Source organism: Pseudopodoces humilis, chromosome 14 (genome assembly GCF_049639895.1).
Source record: "Pseudopodoces humilis isolate 2021_Gansu_Grassland_sample_001 chromosome 14, ASM4963989v1, whole genome shotgun sequence".
NCBI lineage: Eukaryota > Metazoa > Chordata > Aves > Passeriformes > Paridae > Pseudopodoces > Pseudopodoces humilis.
Window position 1 is genome coordinate 13,419,052 of NC_142213.1, and position 19,525 is coordinate 13,438,576.

At 38.8% G+C, this 19,525-nt stretch overlaps 2 protein-coding genes across 7 annotated transcripts in view; one reads left to right on the top strand and one right to left on the bottom strand.

Moving 5' to 3' along the window:
- Positions 1-17,173, bottom strand: part of PHKB (phosphorylase kinase regulatory subunit beta) — a 69,378-nt gene extending 52,205 nt beyond the window's left edge. For 2 of the 5 annotated variants that reach the window (XM_014255513.2, XM_014255512.2), the window contains exons 1-7: positions 17,035-17,153; positions 14,499-14,593; positions 8,421-8,510; positions 6,486-6,624; positions 5,747-5,846; positions 3,912-4,019; positions 1,935-2,015 (exon numbers count right to left, since the gene is read on the bottom strand). In XM_014255513.2, the coding sequence (XP_014110988.1) occupies positions 1,935-2,015; positions 3,912-4,019; positions 5,747-5,846; positions 6,486-6,624; positions 8,421-8,510; positions 14,499-14,553 (573 nt within the window). In that variant the 5' untranslated portion in view covers positions 14,554-14,593; positions 17,035-17,153. Of the gene's footprint in view, positions 1-1,934; positions 2,016-3,911; positions 4,020-5,746; positions 5,847-6,485; positions 6,625-8,420; positions 8,511-14,498; positions 14,612-17,034 lie in introns of all 5 variants that reach the window. The other 3 variants (XM_005526379.3, XM_014255510.2, XM_088062182.1) reach the window with 2 other exon arrangements.
- An 83-nt stretch (positions 17,174-17,256) lies between these two features.
- ITFG1 (integrin alpha FG-GAP repeat containing 1) overlaps positions 17,257-19,525 on the top strand; it is a 71,673-nt gene continuing 69,404 nt past the window's right edge. For both annotated transcript variants that reach the window (XM_014255550.2, XM_088062346.1), the window contains exon 1: positions 17,257-17,459. In XM_014255550.2, the coding sequence (XP_014111025.2) occupies positions 17,270-17,459 (190 nt within the window). In that variant the 5' untranslated portion in view covers positions 17,257-17,269. The remainder of the gene's footprint in view (positions 17,460-19,525) is intronic.

Consider the following 19,525-nt stretch of genomic DNA (forward strand, 5'->3'; position numbering starts at 1 on the left):
ATCAAATAGCTTGTTTTAAACCAAAATCTTCCGAGAACAAATTATTCATATCACAGGCATATAAATGCTCTAACCAGATTACATAAATTATAGGTTGTGTGTTAAGCCTTTTTTATCCAAAGTTGAGCATGGGGAGATGAAGTGTAATGAAGAGCACAAACCCAGCATGGACGCCTGTAAATATTCATGGTGCTGGGTAATGTGTGGCTAGCTGCTCTCATTTATATACTCACAGTCATACACTGTTGTCTTTGCTAGGGATGCAAAGCTGCAATTGAATTAATTTTTCCAGTGCCAACAGATGAAAGCAGCAGCTAACTCACTGACAGCTGCCATGCCTGCCATGGAGAGGCAGCATTGCCTCTAAAGGCAAGAGCTCTGTGCACAAACATTCCTACAGACAGTTTGCCAAACAGCACCCATCTGCCAGTGCCCTGCACTGTGCTGCTCCTCAGAGGGAAGGGCCTGAACCCAGTCTGCCATGGGACACTGGGGAGGGACACCCAACTGTGTGTTTGGGCAGTAGAGTGCCACACTGTCACAGCCACATCCCCATGGCCACATCCCCATGGCCACATCCCCACCTCCACTGCCACATCCCCACGGTGACATCCCCACCTCCACTGCCACACCACCATATCCCCATGGCCACATTCCCACCACCACATCCTCTAGACGTGCGGGAAACCTTGGACATTTCATCGTTATGTGGTGTTAGCAGGATCTGACAGTTGCTGAAGCCACACACAGCCCAACAGAATGTGCAGATCCATGGTAAAAAAAAAAAAAAATTAATCTATCCATCTCCATAGTGCAAAATTTTACAGGGAACAGTTGCTAGGAAAACAACATCCTGGCAAGGAAGTGGAGAATATCCACTGACTGGAGAGTCTATAAACATGCACTTTTTCTGCAGAATCTGTAATTAAATGCAAACATCTGGAGGATAACATAAATTATATATCAAGCTAATTAAATACTTAATTATATACATTGCCTCCTCACAGATATAAAGACAGTTCAGAGGAAATAATATAGACCTATCATATGAGCCACAAAAAAAAGAAGACATGTTGCAACATTTAGTTTTCTAATTATCTAAAAAATAGACTACTGAAGATATAAGTTTTAGAAAAATAATGCAAATTCACTATTACTGGAAGAATCTCCCTTTTTTTTTTTATAGTAGTACTGTAAGCAAGCACATTTAAGCTTTTTATAGCAGCAACTAGCAAACAGAACAGAGTGAATTTAAACAAATCCAGATTAAGAAAATTGGAGAAAAAAAGAATTAAAAAAGTATATACATCTGTGTTTTCCATTCCAGTTCCAAAACATAACCTCATTTCAGAGCAGGCCAGCAGGTTGTCCTGGCATGACTTGTACTCAGGCCAAGGCTATTATTATCTTACTTACAGAAGAGTTAACACTCTCTACAAACATCTCTTACTATGATATAAAATTATTTTATTTTCAATTAAAGATGCAGCAGGACTTCTTAACACCGATAGGTTCATATGTGTTTGAAGAAAGTCATTCAACTTCCCTAAAAATTAACCCCATTATTTATTATATTGAATTTTCACTGGACAGGATGTACTGACTGAGAGTTTGAAATAATGTGAAAAGTGAGAACAGTGTAAGTAGAAGTTAATCATCCTAACAGACCTTTTAATTCTTGACATTGTAGCTATCAGAAATAGCAGAGAACTAAAAAACTTTCAATATCGTGCTACACTTACTCTTTGCACATCTAACACTTTTTTAGCTATTATTTCACTATCCATTCATTCCATTACTTTTTCTGAGTTCTACTCAAAGTATAGAATACCTGCAGTGTGTTTTCAGAACAATTACTTTACAGTTGGTAATGAAATAAAAGCCAGAAAAAACACAATTTGAAGCACGTTTTAGGATGGGAAATCGATTTGTACCTCATCTGTGTTGTAGATAATCTGCAGCCCCGAAGAGATCATCTCAACCAAATAGAGGAGAAATAATGACACAGCATTGATCTGGAGTAATTAAACACAGAAAGGAAACTATAATTAACTTTACATTTATTGGAGTCACGAAAACAAAATAAATTTGGTATAATTCACAAACAAAGATGGTCCCACTATACACACTTTGTTTCTTCAAAAATCCTGTATCTAATGATGTGGAAACAATCAATTGGAAAAGACAGCACAAACAAGCATTGTCCTCTAGAACCTCGGATGCTTTATGCTTTTTCAATTTCAAACTGCGCTAGGAAAATGTTCTTCCTTAGACTTGCCCCACAGGTGATCACTTTGGTCACAAGCTGTTTTCATGTTTACATACATGACATCTCACTAGCAAGTAGCTTACCAGAAAGGCAAGCAGCATATTAAATAGTGCACAGCACACGTAGAAAGCGAATCACTTCAGCCCTGGTGGGACTTTTGGCATTATCAGCTGACAGGAAGAGAATTACAACATTCAGATATCAGCAGATATGTGAAAAACTATATTTTTTTTGTACTCATACACAGCATTTATTGTTAACAGTAATTACCTTTAGCAGCTGTACAGATGAGCATCATAATGTCAATTCATTGAGGAAACAAAGGAAACTGCTGGTTTGATTTCTATTATAGAACTTTCCTATACTTGGGAATTTGTATAACTTCAATAGAAAAACTAAGTTTATCACAGTATGAGGTATAAGACCACAATCTCATTATATGAAATTTAAAGAAACCACCTAGAACAAAAAAAAAAATGTGGATTCTTATCTGGAATGCTGAAGCAGATAAAAATTAGGTCCAAATTCTAAAAATCCATAAATATTTAAAGACAGCTGACTCCAGTGTCTTAATACAAACTGAAAAGCACCAAATATAGCATTAAAGGCTACATAATATATTCAGTTTTTCCCAACTGAGCCATCTCAGTTACTCTGTACTGTTGTCTCCACAGAGCTGAAAACCCTCTAATTTTTGAGGTATGCAGATGACAGATGGGAATGGGCATTCATGTTTATGGGAAGGGTTGAGCTGCCACAAAAAACAGACTTTAAACTGTCATACAGTGCTCCCCAGGTCCCCAAATTGTCTCGTCCTATAGATAAAACATGTGCCTTTTCAGGAAATTTCACACAGTCCAAAATGCTAACTTAAGATAACTCCATAAAGCATTTTCTGCAGAATATACATTTTCTGAATCCAACACACTCACTGTACAACCTATTTAAGTAATACTGTCCCCATGAAATGAAATAATCATCAATCTACTGTGTCAGTTCTGAATAATTTCAATAACAATTTCTGAGCTAAAAGATGTGTGCAGACTTATGGAATGCAAAATAACAAGGTAATGAAAGCAAAGGTGGGTCTGAAAGTAAAGAGAAGGGGAAATAAAAAGAGTAAAGATTAAAACTCTGGAAAATGAGAGACAATAAAACAATCACTTATGCAATGAGTCTGACTAGGAACCACTATGCAAAGCAGTAAACAACAATTCTTAACTGTTGTCAGTGTACATTAATTAAATGAAAATTGCTCAAAATTATGGAAAATTAAACAGGAAACATTCACCGTAAGATTACACTAAATCTTTCACTTTACTGACTACAACATTTTTTTGCCAGGATTATTTATTGACAGCCATCTGTTGGTCTCAAAAGGAAGCAACTTTGTAAACAACCAACCATTTACCTCTACAATCTCACAGCTCTTTCAGTGCCTTCTGACCAAAACATACGATTTAGTTATGTTTCAAAACATTATCCTTTTCAGCAGAAGATGCAAAAGGCAACTCAGTTTTACCACATAGAGCACATCTAACACAAATCTAACCAAACTGAGACAACTGCATTATGGAAGAATGGAGACACTATTATTGAAAAATCAGTCAAACTTGGATTTACATCAACATGGATGTGTTACCTGAAGGTGACCATACTCCTCATGGGAGAAGACCTCATCTCCAGTGTGTGCACTGAACACAGAATGCAGACATGCAGATGGTTTGGGGTCTTGTTTAAATTTCTGAACCTAAAGGTGAATGGCAGGAAAAACATTAAAAAAAAACAGGCAATAATTTCAGTATGTTTGGCAACCACAAATTTACCATATACCTTATTTAAATTATTATTACTATGGTTATTATTACCAAACTAAAAAATTTCTTGATTTGACCACCATGTACACCTTTTAATCAACAGTGTCTTTTCAGAACAATTACTTTATAGGTGGTAATTAAATTAAACCAAGATAACTCCATAACTCTTCAAGCCATACTTTGCTCTCCAACAAATTTTAAAATTTTCAAACAATCATTGCCAGAACCTGATCCACATTTCACAGTACTTTTAACAGCGATGCTACCTTCATAAGATTTTCTTCTCTACCAATAAAACACAGCACATGCCTCAGAACAAGCAAACAAGTACTATATTGTGAAGTCTACTCCACAAATACATTAAATATACTTCAGGTCATGTAAACTCATATGTTCATTGGCAATAGAATACAACATCTGCATTTTTGCTACAAGCAGCAGCATTTGCTCAGGTCATGTATTGGGCACATATAATTCATATTATTAAAAAATATCTTCCTTTTACATGAGGCCACACACAGTCTCCCAGAATTAAGTCCAGCTTGACTTCCGTCTGTTAGGCACCAGAAACTGTTTATTACTACACTGTATGAAGAGAAAAGCAGCTGTAGTAAACAAGGCAAAACCAGACAAGCAGTGTGCCGGCAATGGGACACCTCTGTTAATTTAATGCTCATTATTCATATCTGGCACTCCTCATGCTCAAAAGAAACAACTGCACATCAAAGAGAAAAATAATAGCTCAAATGTAACAAGATCAATTCAAGTCAAGATTATTTAAGGATATGAGACTCACAAAAAACGATCTTAACCCCTCAGAAAATACATGTCAGCATAAATACAAGTGGCAATACAATATTTGCTTATTATTATTGTTACTGATACCACATACCTGCGGACCTGTTTGTGTGCTCAGCTGTGAGGGAAGCTATGGTTTACATGAAAACTATTTCTAACAATACAGTTAGAAGTCAGTGACTCGAAACTTCAAATAACCACATGGAATACACGTATTTAACTACTTCCAGATCCACTGATAACCACTATGCAAAATGTATCCACCACACCAAATTTTGGTAAGAAGGCCTGAATATTCAGAGTATAATCACAAGAGAATTATGGGCTGAATAAATCAACTGTGTTGCAACATAAGTAGACTGCTCTGTTTCCTTACTCATTTTGGAAACGTGCCCTTCTGAAGTTATGTCATTAAGTAAAATACTGCTGGAAAATGTCTGCTAAAGAAACCAAGCAAAACAATCAAAATGATCCCCTAGGTACGGAGAACAACTGCAAACACAATAACCAATATAACAGTGCAAAGAAAACTCTCCAGCCTTAACAGAAAGTAGTTCTACATCTTTCCATTTAATCACTAAAAAGACATAAAACTCTCCACAATTACTAATGGTGTAATATTTAAATGGGACAAATAACTGCAAAATGAACACAAAGAAGTTTCAAATGTACCCTGCACTTTTCTCCCCAAAATGCTCACATCTACTCCCTGAAACAATGCTGTGACCTGACAACAATGAAGCAGCTGTTCTGACCTGGGGCACCCTACCACTGTGAATTTGATCCGTATTTAGGATTTGTTTTCCCAGTTTAATTAATCCCTTGGAACGAGGTGAGTGCCGTGTCCGCAGCACAGTTTTACCTTATCGGCCTGGCGCATGTAGCAGTAGAGAATTCCTCTCATGCACTTTATGGCAGAATGCTCCAGCTCATGGGTCCTTCCCTTGTCATCATCAATGCGCCTGGGTGAGAGAGATAACTTGTGAAACAAATTGCAAATGCATTAGTGGGGGGAAGAAGAAAGGAGACATTAATGCTAAGGAATATTAAGTATTTAACTAACACTGTTGCACAGTGGTGCCCTCACTCATATCTACAAATTTACAGCCCCAGTCATTCTTTCTCAGTAAAAATAATAAAAATAGTAAGAGGGTTTTTTGTCTGACAACTTATACAAGAATTCCTCTTTCAAAACCTAAGAATTGAAAAAAATTCTTCGTGATATTGTAACATCCAGTCTCTTGCAAGTAAATGATTCTTAGTACCAGCAATAAGCTTGCCAATGCCCTGAACTCTCCTACTAGATTTAAAAGTATCCCTGACTATAATTTGCCAGAAGAACCTCTATTTTTAGTAGCATGCACTATAACAAATACTGGTACCGATTACATTATATGACAACATGTTTACTTACCAAAAGTAGTGTGACATTTTTTACCTAGCACCTTCATAAATATTTTTACTGAGATTTGGAAATGCACCATTCTCTATGAGTTTACAAATCTATTTTTGATAAAGCTTCATCTTTTAAAACTTTCCCAGGGAACTGAATAAGAGAGGGGATGTAACCTGCCAGAGACTTGAGTGTAGAAGTTATTCACCTGTAAGCAAGGGCCAATGCCCAGGCACATGCAGCACAGTAAAGGCTGTCGTGGACTTTTGCCTTTTGGTTATCCCCAAAAGTCTTGGTAGGGAACAGACCTGTGGTTGGGCTTTGATGGAGCAGCAACGTTGACTTAACTGGAAGAAGGAAAAATAAAAAGCTTCTTAACATTTCTATTTCTTCCAGTTTCTAAATAGATTTTCAGGAACAGATCAAGGAGTGAACAACCTGTTAGAGCATGCACGAGATAAAATAAGGGAAAGAAAGGTAAGGAGAAATAGGCATAAAATTTGCTACATTGTTTTTTCAGGCCAGTTATACCTTTCTCCACAAAACCCCAGCAGTATTCAAAACTATTTCTATGACTGTGTTCTAGCACAAACCACTTTGTACAGAATTTCTACAAAGCAACCCAGTAATTTCCTTTCTATGAAAACAGAAGAAAAAAGTGACTACAATATGTCAACTGTCCCCCAAATCAGTTAAGTGCTTAAACTCTCCAGAACTCTACATTCATAAAAAAAACATTTTTAACTTAGGCCAGATGGTTGAATCAATATTTATAAAAGCAGAGGGGAGTAAGTAAGGAGAAAGGAGACCTACAATTATTTAACTCTGTATCTTGATACGAAAATAGACTAAGACAGGAATTTTCAGGTTGCCAAAACTGAGTTAGAAAAAAAATACTAAATATTACTTTAATTCTTTTTGTACTTCAATATTTTGCATTTTGGAAATTGTTTTTCCTAAGGTTATATAATAACCAGAATGCTACAAGATTGAAACTGGGCTTAATGCCCTCGAACATGACTTTTCTAACAATAATCTCTTCAGCAAAAGACAGAAAAGCAGGTTTTTTCCACAGATTGTTACCAAGCATTAATTTTAAGAAGGCTTCTTTATTGTCTATGTAGAATACTTAGAAACTAAGCATTCTACAGAAAATTACAAGGTTTTTGCATTATATTCAGTGTCTTGATACCCTAGAACAAAAGCTTTGATAAAATATTACCTGAAGAACTCAATATAGATTATAATAAATTAAGTATAAATTCAATAACAGATTTTTGCTGTGGCAGCAGCATAATTGCATGAGATAAACAGCAAGCACCACCACAGATTTGTTGCTGCCGAGTGTTAAAAAAGCTAATTGAACAGTCATCTCCTGTAAGAAAGCTAAAAGCAATGCACCTACAAAAAGCAACACATCTATGGATAGGCCAACTGTCTACAACCAGTAGTAGTACAAGTACAACCCAGATTTCACCTCAAAAAGCCATTTGAATGGAGTCCCATCCCATGTTTTTAGAATGATAGGGAAATTGTTCATTATTCTGTACCCTTGCCTGAGGAAAACTCAAATTTTAAACTGTCAATTGCACAGCCATGAAACAACCCTGGTTTTAGAATACAGACAGGACTTCATTATAACACAAACCTCCTAAAACCCAAAACAATCAAAACAAATCATTGCTTCTTTAATGGTTTTTGCTTAAAATAACATCATATGAAAAACACTACAATTTACTTGAATTTAGCTAACAAATAAAATTTCAGCACAAAAATACATTACAGCACCATTAATAACAAAAAAGAACTTCTAACTGATCACCAGCTGGACTGTTCCAAGTACTACAAGAAAGCTTTTGTCCATTAAAATTTTTCCTCAGCTGTATTTGGTCAGTGCTATAACCCTAAGATATCCCTTTATCCAAAATAATTCTAACTTCAGTCTTACAGCTGAAATGGATTTTCAACAGACATTTTGATTTTTAGCAAGAAGTGTAACTCAGTCCCTCCTCTTTGCACTTTCCAAACTTCCAGCAGAAGTTTAGGGAACTATCCTTAAGTAGGAAAAAAGTAGTACTGATACTTATCATGCAAAGATCAATTCTAACTCACATCCAGGTTAGTTCAAGCATTATTTACTTACCAATTCTATAGTAATGATTTAATTTATCCCACAGCGTTTCCCCCTCTGGCTTTGGAAGGTTAATACATTTAAGTGGCTCATAAATTGAACCTAAAATAAGAAGAAAAAAGAAAACCAAAATCAAGATAAGTATCAGTTTCATAACTGTAATTTCGCTAAAAATTACTGTGATAAGTAGTTGTACTTCATGTTTTTTATACAAAAGCACAATTTATGACATTTCAATTGAAATAAGATTTGTTAATTCTACAGTCTTGGAGATTTTTTTCTACAGTACCTGTCTACACAAACCAGACCTCCACCTGTATCTCCAGTGCTTTGAAGATACTCAACTACAGTGAATGCTACATAAATGTAGAGCTAATTACTGAAGACAACTGCTAAATGTTAAGAATTCTCTATGAACATTTTCTTACAACTTAAGTATGTTACAGAGAAAATTACAGAAGATATGTAGGAAAACAGAAAGCGACAGAAGTAGACCATATTCAATTATTACGGCCCTACCTGCCTTCTAAATGGTGAAGATGTTCAACACCATCAGTGTTTCACCTACCCCAACCTTGCCTGCACCCACCAGAGTCAGCCCAGCTGATGTCATGTCAGAATAAGGGCTGGCTTGTTTTCACGTTCCCTACACACCAGGGAAATACAATGCTATCAAATCCCCATCTCTCATTCTCACTGTCCCACATATTGACTGCTTCCCTATCTGCACCTGAAAAGTCAGTTTTGCTGAGAGCTGAAATGAGCTACCTATTGAAAATTACTAGGGTGAACCATTTCTGTCTTCTAATTGCAGAGTTAACATCCTGCTCTCCTCCACAAATCACTTGGGCTTTATTCAGTGTTCTGCACGGCAAGATCTCCACGGGAGCCATACGCTAACAGGAAGAATGAGAATTTTCCCCTTCCGGACTTCACGCTGCCCTTTGGAAAAGCCCAGGGAACGCAGTGCCAGGGAGGCCCAGCCAGCCAAGCAGTTCTGGCAGGACACAGCCAGTGCTCCTTTGCAATCTTTGCAATCCCAGCACATTCCCAAGCATCAGACACAAGATTGTCCATATAGAGGCCTCTCATCCCCGTGAAATCAAGAAAACAAAATGAAGAAAAAGAAAAGCACTCAAGAAGCCTCTGGGTGGTTTCTGGTCAATGTCCAGTTGCCAGGATGGTGTTTGGTCAAATGCTGGACTTGATGACCTCAGAGGTCTTTTCCAACCTAATTGGAATGTGTGTGGAATGCTGACAGAAGCTTTATGAACCAGGTCCTTTGGTGGGGAGACAAGAAAACATCTAGCCATTCAGGAATACAAACCTCACCCCAAGTTAGCATTACCTTTGCTTTGCAAGCACAGGAGTGAAAAAAACCCCACCCCACCCCTCCCTGAGCAGATCCCTGGGTGTCTGCTCTGCTTGGATATCCTGATGATGCTTCCCAACCCATCTGAGCTTCCCCTACACCCTTTCTTCATTGGGAGAGGTTAAATTAGAAATAAACAGCTGCATGTGGGAAAGGGCCTGAAAGGGAAGCACAGAGAACCCAGTTTATTTGAGTTGCCTAAAAAATCACAGTCAAAAGAAATTAAATTATTCTGTAATGGAAAAGGAAAACTTGTAACATATCACAGCTTTTGTATTTTCTAATTAAAGAAACAAACAAACAAATAAATAAATAATGAACATTCTGAACCAATTTAAAGCCATTTCTGAAAGCTATTTTGTTTTTCTACTTCTTTTGGCCTACGATCCCTGTCCATTAAATTATTCATAATTTATCCTGTTATGCAATTAATTCAGTTATCTTGCCAAAGCACACAATACAGTGAGCTGGAGTAACTGTAATTTTGTACAGTGCTGTAGTAAAAGGACAGAATACACAAAAGAAAAAAGTCTTCAGGAAGTCAGTGCATAAAGAGCAGCAAATTTATGAGAAACTCACTAACTAGATTTTCAACGGCAAAATAATGATTCTAACTGTTAGATTACCTAGCTGAATATCATATGCATATCCACCATCCTTTGTGTGTGAAACAGGTTCAGAATGTCCACTTCTTGCAGGCTGCTAACCCCCAGGACACACAGCTGAGCAACCACAGGCACATACAAGTCAAAAGTTCCTGAACTAAAATTGTTATAATTCAAATACTTACCAGACAATCTGTGACCCTCTGTGGCCAACAGAGAAACAAAACAAAGGTATCAAGAACAAAAAGCAAGCATATTCTTCTATTTCAGAGCATTCAAAGATTTCAACTTTGTGTAGAAATATGATTAAACAGAAAAGTGAGCATGAAAATGTCAAAACACCACCATCTACAAATTACATTATTCTGGATGTTTTAAACTTTAATAGAAATAGAGTAGAACAGTCAGAGTAGACTGCTGATGGGGCAGAAAGGTGAAATTAATTCAAAGTTTGAAAAATTGACAAAAAATAAAGTTTTATGCTTTTGAAGTATTCCCTAAAATTACTCCTACTACAAGGAAGAGAACTTGTTTAAATCAAAGTTTTCCACAGTTTAAATTCCTTATCAGCATCTATATAGTTTATATTTTGCTTGGGTGTCTATGGCATTCTCCTGGAGAAATCATGCGGTAAATTACATTTCATTACTATCACAATTTAATCAAAGCAAGGAAGTCAGGACAAACACGAAGCTGTTCCCTCCTTGTGCTTTTGGAAAGAGCCCATAACACAGAGGAAGCTATTTTAAGGATGGCTAAAAAAAAAGCCTGTCTACAGTCTCCTCCAAAATCTATTTGAGTTCATATCAGCAAGATAAAAACATGTCATAGAAAACTATTTTCAATTACATATTTAAAATAGGTTTTCAAACTAAAAAAAAATAATTTTAAAGAGCTGACAACAGCAAGACTGCAGCACTCTAAACATAATAGAGTGACATATGCAGATCGGACCCTGGAGGTCTCGGTTTGCACAGTAGCATTCAGAAGAAACAGAATGAGGACATTAATTTTAAACACTGTTTTTCATAAATACATCACTTTATTCTAACCATACAGTGTGAATTTTATTTTGGTAAATAAGTAGGTATGCTAGGCAGAACACAAAAACCTATTTTGTTGATTTACTATTTCTTCCGCTGTCTAGAGCTGTTACAACCCCATCCAACATTTAAATAAGGTATCTGGGAGTTCAGCTTTTCTTCAACAAAGAATGAAGTGTGCCCATTATTTCCTTACACCACAAGTGCACTGCTGCAGGCAGTACCTACTTCAAAATCAGTAAAAAACTGATAGAAAAATCAAAGTGTCACTTCCTGTGTTAATATAATTAATGTCTGGTAAGAGAACACTCAACATCTTGATCCCAAGGTCCAATTAAATCCCTGTTTGTCTTCAGACACTGCACTGACTAAATGCCCTAAATGCATAATCTGAAGGAAAACTAATCCCCTTTCATTTCCTACCATTTACAGGTCCCAGAGTAATATGATTTCACACTCTTCAAGCTGAATAATTACTAAAAATTATAGAGATTCCTTTCAAAGTAACAGAGAACAGGAAGAAATTTCAATCCTATGTACATACAACCTCTGGAGGCTGAAAATATTATGTCATCCTGATGTTAAGGTACTTTCCCACCCACCTCATTTTTATTCCAGTTGTACCTGAGATTAGCATTAACTGCTCTTCAGGGAAGAGATATGAATGGTCCAGATGTTTGGATTCAGAAGCTATGGCCAAAATGGCTTTAAAACAACTCTGCTCCCAAATTTGTATACACGGAAGCTTTGGACACACACACAGGCCCTTGAAGGTGGCAGTAATTGTGGATATTAAAGAAAAATAGGGATTAGAATGGAACTCTGTACCAAATCTATGGATAGAGACTTGCATATTTCAACAAGGATGGTTTATTCAAATTTTTTAAAGTACAGAATTGATATAAAGAAACACTTCCACCAGGTTAATCCCAAACAAATGCAACATGGAAAGAACTGTATTTCCAACATTTCACATGCCAGAAAAACAAAAGAAAACGTTGGTTTGCATAATTAAATCAGGCCAGGCCAAAAGGAAAAAAAGCTGAGAATACAAGATCTCTTTGCAGATTTGGTAAGAATGAAAACTGACCACAGCCTTTATTGTGACACTTGGTCTGGACACAAACAGTTGAGACAGAGGCAAGCTCTGGACCTCAGATCTCTGTAACCTTCATTACCCAGCATTAGTAAGGACAGTGACAGCTTCACATTACAGGAGTCATTGGGACCAAAGAGGATTTTATTTCTACTCACAGCAAAGTTTAAGATATCTCATGGGGATTTTTAATCACTACGTACAGGAGGAAACTAGGATCTTATAGTTGATCCTGCTTTGAGCAAGAGGCTGGAGTAGGTGACACCCTAACAACCTTTCCAGACTGAACTGTTCTACAAAACAGGGTAAAGAAACACCAGGAGAAGGGTTTGGAGAGGAAGACAGAAAAAGTATTAAAGTATTCCTCTACCTGAATACACAGTAGAAGTAAGCAAAAGGTATGAATTGTTACCTTGGTTGACTGACAATAACAAAGGGGTAAAAATGTGTAAAATCTTGTAATAGTTTCATTTAAATAGCATTGAAGTGACAAAGCTTTTAAACTATCATTTAGCAAGAAAAATCATGTGTTATACCATGCAAGTAATTCAGCTAATACTTCATGGAATCAAAGAATATCCTGATTTGGAAGGGAGCCACAAGGATTGTCAAGGTCCAACTCCTGGCCTTGCATAGAACAAGCCCAAAATGGCAGCCTATGCCTGAGAGTACTGTCCAAACTCTTCCTGAGCTCTGTTGGTTTGGCACTGTGCCCACTGTCCTGGGGAGCCCGTTCAGTGCCCAACCACCCTCTGGGCAAAGAGCTTCTTTCTAATATCCAACCTAAACCTCCCCTGACACTGCTCCAGCCATCTCCTCAGGTCCTGTCATTGGTCACCAGAGAGGAAAAAGAAAAAAATACACACCAATTTATTTTGTCCTTTCTCTATTTCCTAATCAACTGAAGGTAGTTCCCTGTCAGCACATTATGCTTAATGGAAATAACTGATTTCAGGATTTACAGTAACTAACAACACAAAAGCTACTGAACACCAGAAATAAAATACTGACCATCGTGCCAGTACACAGGAGCTTCACATAACCAAAATGCCAGTCTACCACACATGCCTTGTAAATGCTACAAGCAAGGCAGGAAACCATTCAGGATATTCAAGGCAGGCACTGCCATTTCTGAGAATTCAAAACAATAGACGTTAAAACTACTAAAAATGTTTATTTTGCATGTTAACAAGAGAAATAAGTATCTATACAATAATTAGGAAAGAGGAATTTTTTTTAATTTTTTTTTTTACACTGTAAACACATCACATTGTTTGATAGTCAGAGAGGCAAAACTGAAAAGCCACAGGCAGAGCAGGGGAGTCTGACCCAGCCAGCTGCGTCCCCTTACCTGGTCACTCTCACCACCACTTTTACTGCTACTGTGTTTCAACAAGGACTACACAAGAGTTTTCCCCAATCACAGAGTGTCATGTATGAATACATCTCATCCCAGTCAAACTCCCTTCAAAATACACAGCAATGGTCTTGACAACTTCATATATTCTAGCTTCTGATGTACCTGAGGAGAAGCTGTGCCAGGGGGTTTTACTTTGCTTCCACTTAATTTCCAAATGTCAAACTTTGTAACCAGTGACTGACTGACGGGAAATTTTACTTCTCTCTAAACCAGTCACGCTGGGGCTTTTTAGGAGTCAATTGCAAACAGCATTCTTAAGGCACCTTTCACGTGACTGCCATCTTAAAAGAGAAATTTGAGTTCAGAGATGGTTGCACTGAGGGATACTGACAGGAATTCTAAACAAACAAAACAGGAAGATTTGACAGTAGATTTCAATCTAAGTAAATTACAATTTTCAGAAATTTTTACTGAAAGAGTTTAAATTTTTAAGTTCTATGTACATAAAACATGTAAAAATCTAACACAGAACACAGCATGAAACAAAACACATAATTATTTTTGTTGAATTAAATAGCCACAAACAAAAACAAAACACAGAACTGCACACTTACCAAATTTTAAAAAAGCATGCGCAGAGGAGGCTCTGTCATCATCCAAATTGGCCATTTCAAATTGGTGCAGCTAATCACAAACGTCTCAGGCTAAGCTACAGTAATTTTCAAAACTGTTTAGTAAATGTTAAAGGCAATCAGCATTAAATTAAGTGAAAGCAATGTTAGTGGCGTTATTAACACAACAGAGTGCACAGCACAAACTTTCATTACATCTTGTATTTCCTTCTTCTACACTGACCTCTTGGTTTTATTTTGCTTTTACTTCCAAAAAACTTAGTAGTTTACTCTATCTGAGTAAAAGGACACAGTTTACAAAAAATTAATCTTTTGGATATTTGACTTGATATTTGATATTTGAGCTTTGTTAATCAATAGGAAACTTGCTACAAACACCAAAAGGTGATGAATACAATCTAATATATTTCAAGATGAAATAAAAACACTGATTTAACTAGTGCACACTAAAGTGTTAAGTAACATTAATGATAAGGAGCTAAAACTCTGCTTATGCATAGTGCTGCTTTCATCCCATGTGAAATCTACACCAGGATATTTCTTGCAGTCATGTACATTACTTATGGCACTGAATACCACAGTTATTAGAGGTAGGACATCTTCCACTTTGGAATATACAACAGGAAAAATGTGTCTGTAATTATGATGACAATTTTTTTCCAAATCTTTAAAGTTTATGTTTTTTAAAGTAAGAAAAACTTCAGGGGCTTTAGACTATTCAACTACTTTCTTTAGAATATGCTCCTAATCAGAGTAGCAACAAGTGAAATTGTTTTAGTACTTTAGTATGAAGTATTCTATTGCTTCAGGAAGGGAAATGAACATTTCTGAATAAAATTTGGTCTTACTGGAAAAAAAGTAATTCATAATTTAATACACATAAACATGAGGATACAAATTACCTCCTACAGGATTGAGTCTTACATGATCCATTGCTGCAGGCTATAAAACATGAGTCACTGGTGCATTTCAGGCACGTGTGTCTATACTCCATGTTTACTACATCTTACTCCAAGGAGCACACTAGTAAAAAAAATTCCAAACCAAACAAAACAGTGCTGTTTGTCAGCTGAGACCCAGCACAGGCCTCAGCCAAAGCAGAAACATGGGGGACTTTCAGTCACTTTTTATAATCCCAACCATGTCTCCTTCTGACAGGGCCAGGAAGGAAGAAAAAAGCCCTGAAGTTACACAAATTTCAACATAAAGATGCAGCAGTAAACTTGAAATATAAGAACATTATTTTTATTTTTAGATATTAAAGTTACCTGAAATAGATTAAATAAAATCTAATTTTTTTAAATCAACTTTTTTATTAGAAAAACTTTTCAACTAAAATAATGTTTATTTCTTGAGCAAATCTCTTCAGTTGTTATATAAAATGCCATGAACAAATCTCTAGACAATCTCTGGACAAAATCCGTATGAATTGGGAAAGAAGGAAGTGAACTACAATAACAGTCTATCATTGCTCTAAAGACAATTCTTTATCCGTTTAACAAAAAAGTAACAGGCAGCAGCAGCAGTTAAGAACAAGTGAAGTGTTTGAAACCATCAAATGTCTCCTGCAGACAGAGGCCTGACCCTCCAGGGGATTCCCAAAGTTCGTGTGCTGCCCTGAGACCCGGGATTCACCCGAACTCTGCCCGGCTTTGCAGAGCTCCAGGGCTCCCTTTGTCCATCCCCCTTCAGCTCACAGCCCGAGCAATCCTAACAACACAACAGCTCCTTGAGCGGGCACTCCCAGCTAGCTGTACATAAACTGAACTTTTAAAGCCAAATTAATCTGACCAGTCTTTTAACGATCAATTCTTTAGAGCCCTCATAAAGCCCCGTTTTGGTCTCACACTGTCTGATCGGTTATTAACAAAACATAACCAACCAAACACGCAAGTAAGTAACAACTGAGTTTTACAAGCATGTATGGCATATAAATAAACACAGGGATCTTCTTCCGTTAAAACTAAACTTTTTCCGTTAGAACAATTAAACTCCTACTATGACTGTATTTTACTTTTTAAAAAAACTAAAATTCAAACCCCAAGTTTTTTTAAGTTCAGAAATTCAGGCTAACTCGGCAAAATCTCCCTTTGGTTTAGGCCAGAACGTAGCTGCCCCACAGTCCATGTTTAGAACAAGAAATGCGCAGTCTGTAAAACTGTTACCTTTACCTAAGAGAAACACGGCAAAAGCCGGTACTTTCCTCTAAACACTTCAGCGGCTCCACAACCGCAGCACTTGGTACAAGTGCTGTGCTACACTGGCCAGGCGAGCTGCCTTTGCGGGGCGGGCACAGGTGACACCTCAGCGGCACCGGGGGCCGTGCCCGCCAAGGGCGCGGGGCCGCCTCCCCCGGGCGTCCCGTGCGCCCCTCAGGGCCGGCAGCGCCAGAGCTACGGCGGGGACGGGGAAATAGCCCCGGGCCGGGCCGGGAGCGGGGCAGGGAGTGCGGGAGCGGTGAGTGACGGGAGGCAGAGGGATCCCCGGAGCTCCTCCCGGGCAAGCCAAGAGGTCAGACCTGAGCGTTTGGAGCGAGCGCGCAGCTCCAGCATCTTCCAGCTCACGTCAGCCATGTGAGTCGCCGCCATGGCGAAGCGGTCCCCGGGCGCCGCGGCGCTGGCTGCGGGGCGCCGAGCGGGCCCTGCCTGGCTCCCGCCGTAAAGCGCTCGCGCAGGCTCCGCGCCGCTGCCGCAAACCGCGGCCGGCCCGCCCCGCGCTGCCGTCAGAGCGCGGGCGGGGCGAGGCCGAGCGCCATGGGGGCCCGCGGGCCGTGCCCGCCGCTGGACCCGCTGCTGGTCCTGGCCCTGCTGGCTCTGGCAGGGCCCGCCAGCACCCTGCAGAATGTGACCGCTCAGCTCTTCGGGCCCGAGGCCCGCGGGACCCTGGCGGCCTTCGGCGACTTCAACTCGGACAAGCAGACGGACCTGTTCGTGCTGCGCGGCGGTGAGCGTGGGGCCGGCGGCAGGCCCGGGGGCTCTGGGGGCACAGGCGGTGGGAGCAGGGCTCCTCGGGCCCTCACAGCGCAAGGGGGGAGCAGCCCCGGTGCCGCCCGTGGGGGGCAGCGGGCCCGGGGCTGCCGCGGGCCCGGGGCTGCCCGGCCGGGAGAGGAGATGGGCTCGCCGGTCCCCGCCATCCCTGGCCATCTCGGGGTTACCGGCTGCTCGCTCTCGCCCCGGGCACGGCCTGGGTGCCAGGGGCTGCGGCACCGAGGGCCGGCTCGGTGTGCACAACGTTGTTTGCAGGATGGAGCTGACACTTGCGTTGCTCCCCAGATATTTCCTGTGTGGAGTACGGTATTCAGTTTGCACTAGAATGGTTCATATAGGGCGCGTTTTTCTTTAAAGTTGAATTTATGGTTGTGAAATAATTCAGAGACTTCATCCTACAGCTAAAATGGTCACAAATTGTTGTTCTTGTTTTCACAATAGTTTTGGAAACAAAGATGAACATTTCACAGATGTGGAGGAAAAATTGCACATTATCCTGCTTTGAACATTATGCTAGTGTCAGGGTAGAGAAATTTGTTACAGCTGTCACCTGCCACAAGTTTATCTTAAGGCTTCGGATATGGGGAGACTTCAAATCAGGGGTTATTCTCAGTGGTCAGTGTTATTTCCAGACATTAATCTTGGATTATTTTACTTTCTTGAAGCCCATTAAGATAGTAAATTTATTCTCAGATTAACCTTTTTTATTCCTTCAATCTGAGAAATGTTTTTCTAAGTAGCTTTGGTAAAGCATGAATGACTTTCCCATCTAGTTGAATTATTGAAATGCATGGCTCCCTGGAAATGCTCCACTGGCTCATCTACTGAAAAAATGGTCAGGTTTAAAATTAATGTCCATGATAAGAGATTTAATTTTAATTTTTTATCTTTCAGATGAGTGCATATAAAAATGTGAATAGTTATGTTTCAGAAACGAGATTCATGATTTCTTTGTGTCTCCCTAGCAGCTTGAGAAATCATTTTCCTGTGTGATACTTACTGTAAAAATCAGCTCAAAGTAATGTATTTGAAAACATTACTTTTCATAGTTTAAGTCTTGATGAAAAGTAACTACAGAATTCTCTCAAAACTAAAGGTATTGGTTCTAAATGTTGGGATAAAAGGCAGCCAATTGTAAACAGCATGAGGAAGTGAGCACTGGAGATGACACAAGACTCTGAGGAGCAGGGTCTGTAAAGTAGCCCAGTCCTAATAATGGTGACCCTTAATAAGGAAATGGGGATGATGTCTTGGGCGTTTTGCTGAATATATTTTATTTTTCTGATCTTGCATTACTTCAGTAGAATGAGAGTAATGTTCCATATGCTCAGATATATAAAAGAAAATCAGATTGTGCTCATACCTTTGTAAGAAATAGTAAACTTACTGAATGTAAGGGATAATCCAGATCCAGAAGTATCCCGTGGCAAGACCAGTTCAGGTGGACCCTGAGTTTAGTCACATTTTGAAACTCAGAATATACAAATAAATGGAATTGTGCATACACTTACCTGTTTTGTGAGTCTATGTATGTAACAGGTCAGTGGGGAAGCTCATGCTGGTTGCTTGTTTCATGTACCAGCTTCTGGTTATGCTTGATGCCTCTGCTGGTAGTACAGGGCAGTCAGTGAGTGAACATTCCCCTGTTCACCTGCTGCACTTCACTGGGGAATTTGGGAAACTTCTGTGGTATTTATTTCATATATACACACATATATATATGTGTGTGTGTGTGTGTATATATACACAGATACTCAGCCTGAAGACCTCTAATCTACATAATTGTTGTTTGTATAGAAACTGTTCCTGTTTTTCACACCCAGCAATGCACTGGTTTTTTTCTTACTGGCCTCGTATATATACACTATACGGAACAGTAATACAGAACTGCAAACAGCATTTAGGATTGGTTGTAGTGGCATAGTGACTCTGTTTTCTGGTCCTGTACTAATTTTTAATAGTTAATTTGTTTTGACAGCTGATGAGCACTGAGTTGAAATTTTTATATCTCTATCTTTAATG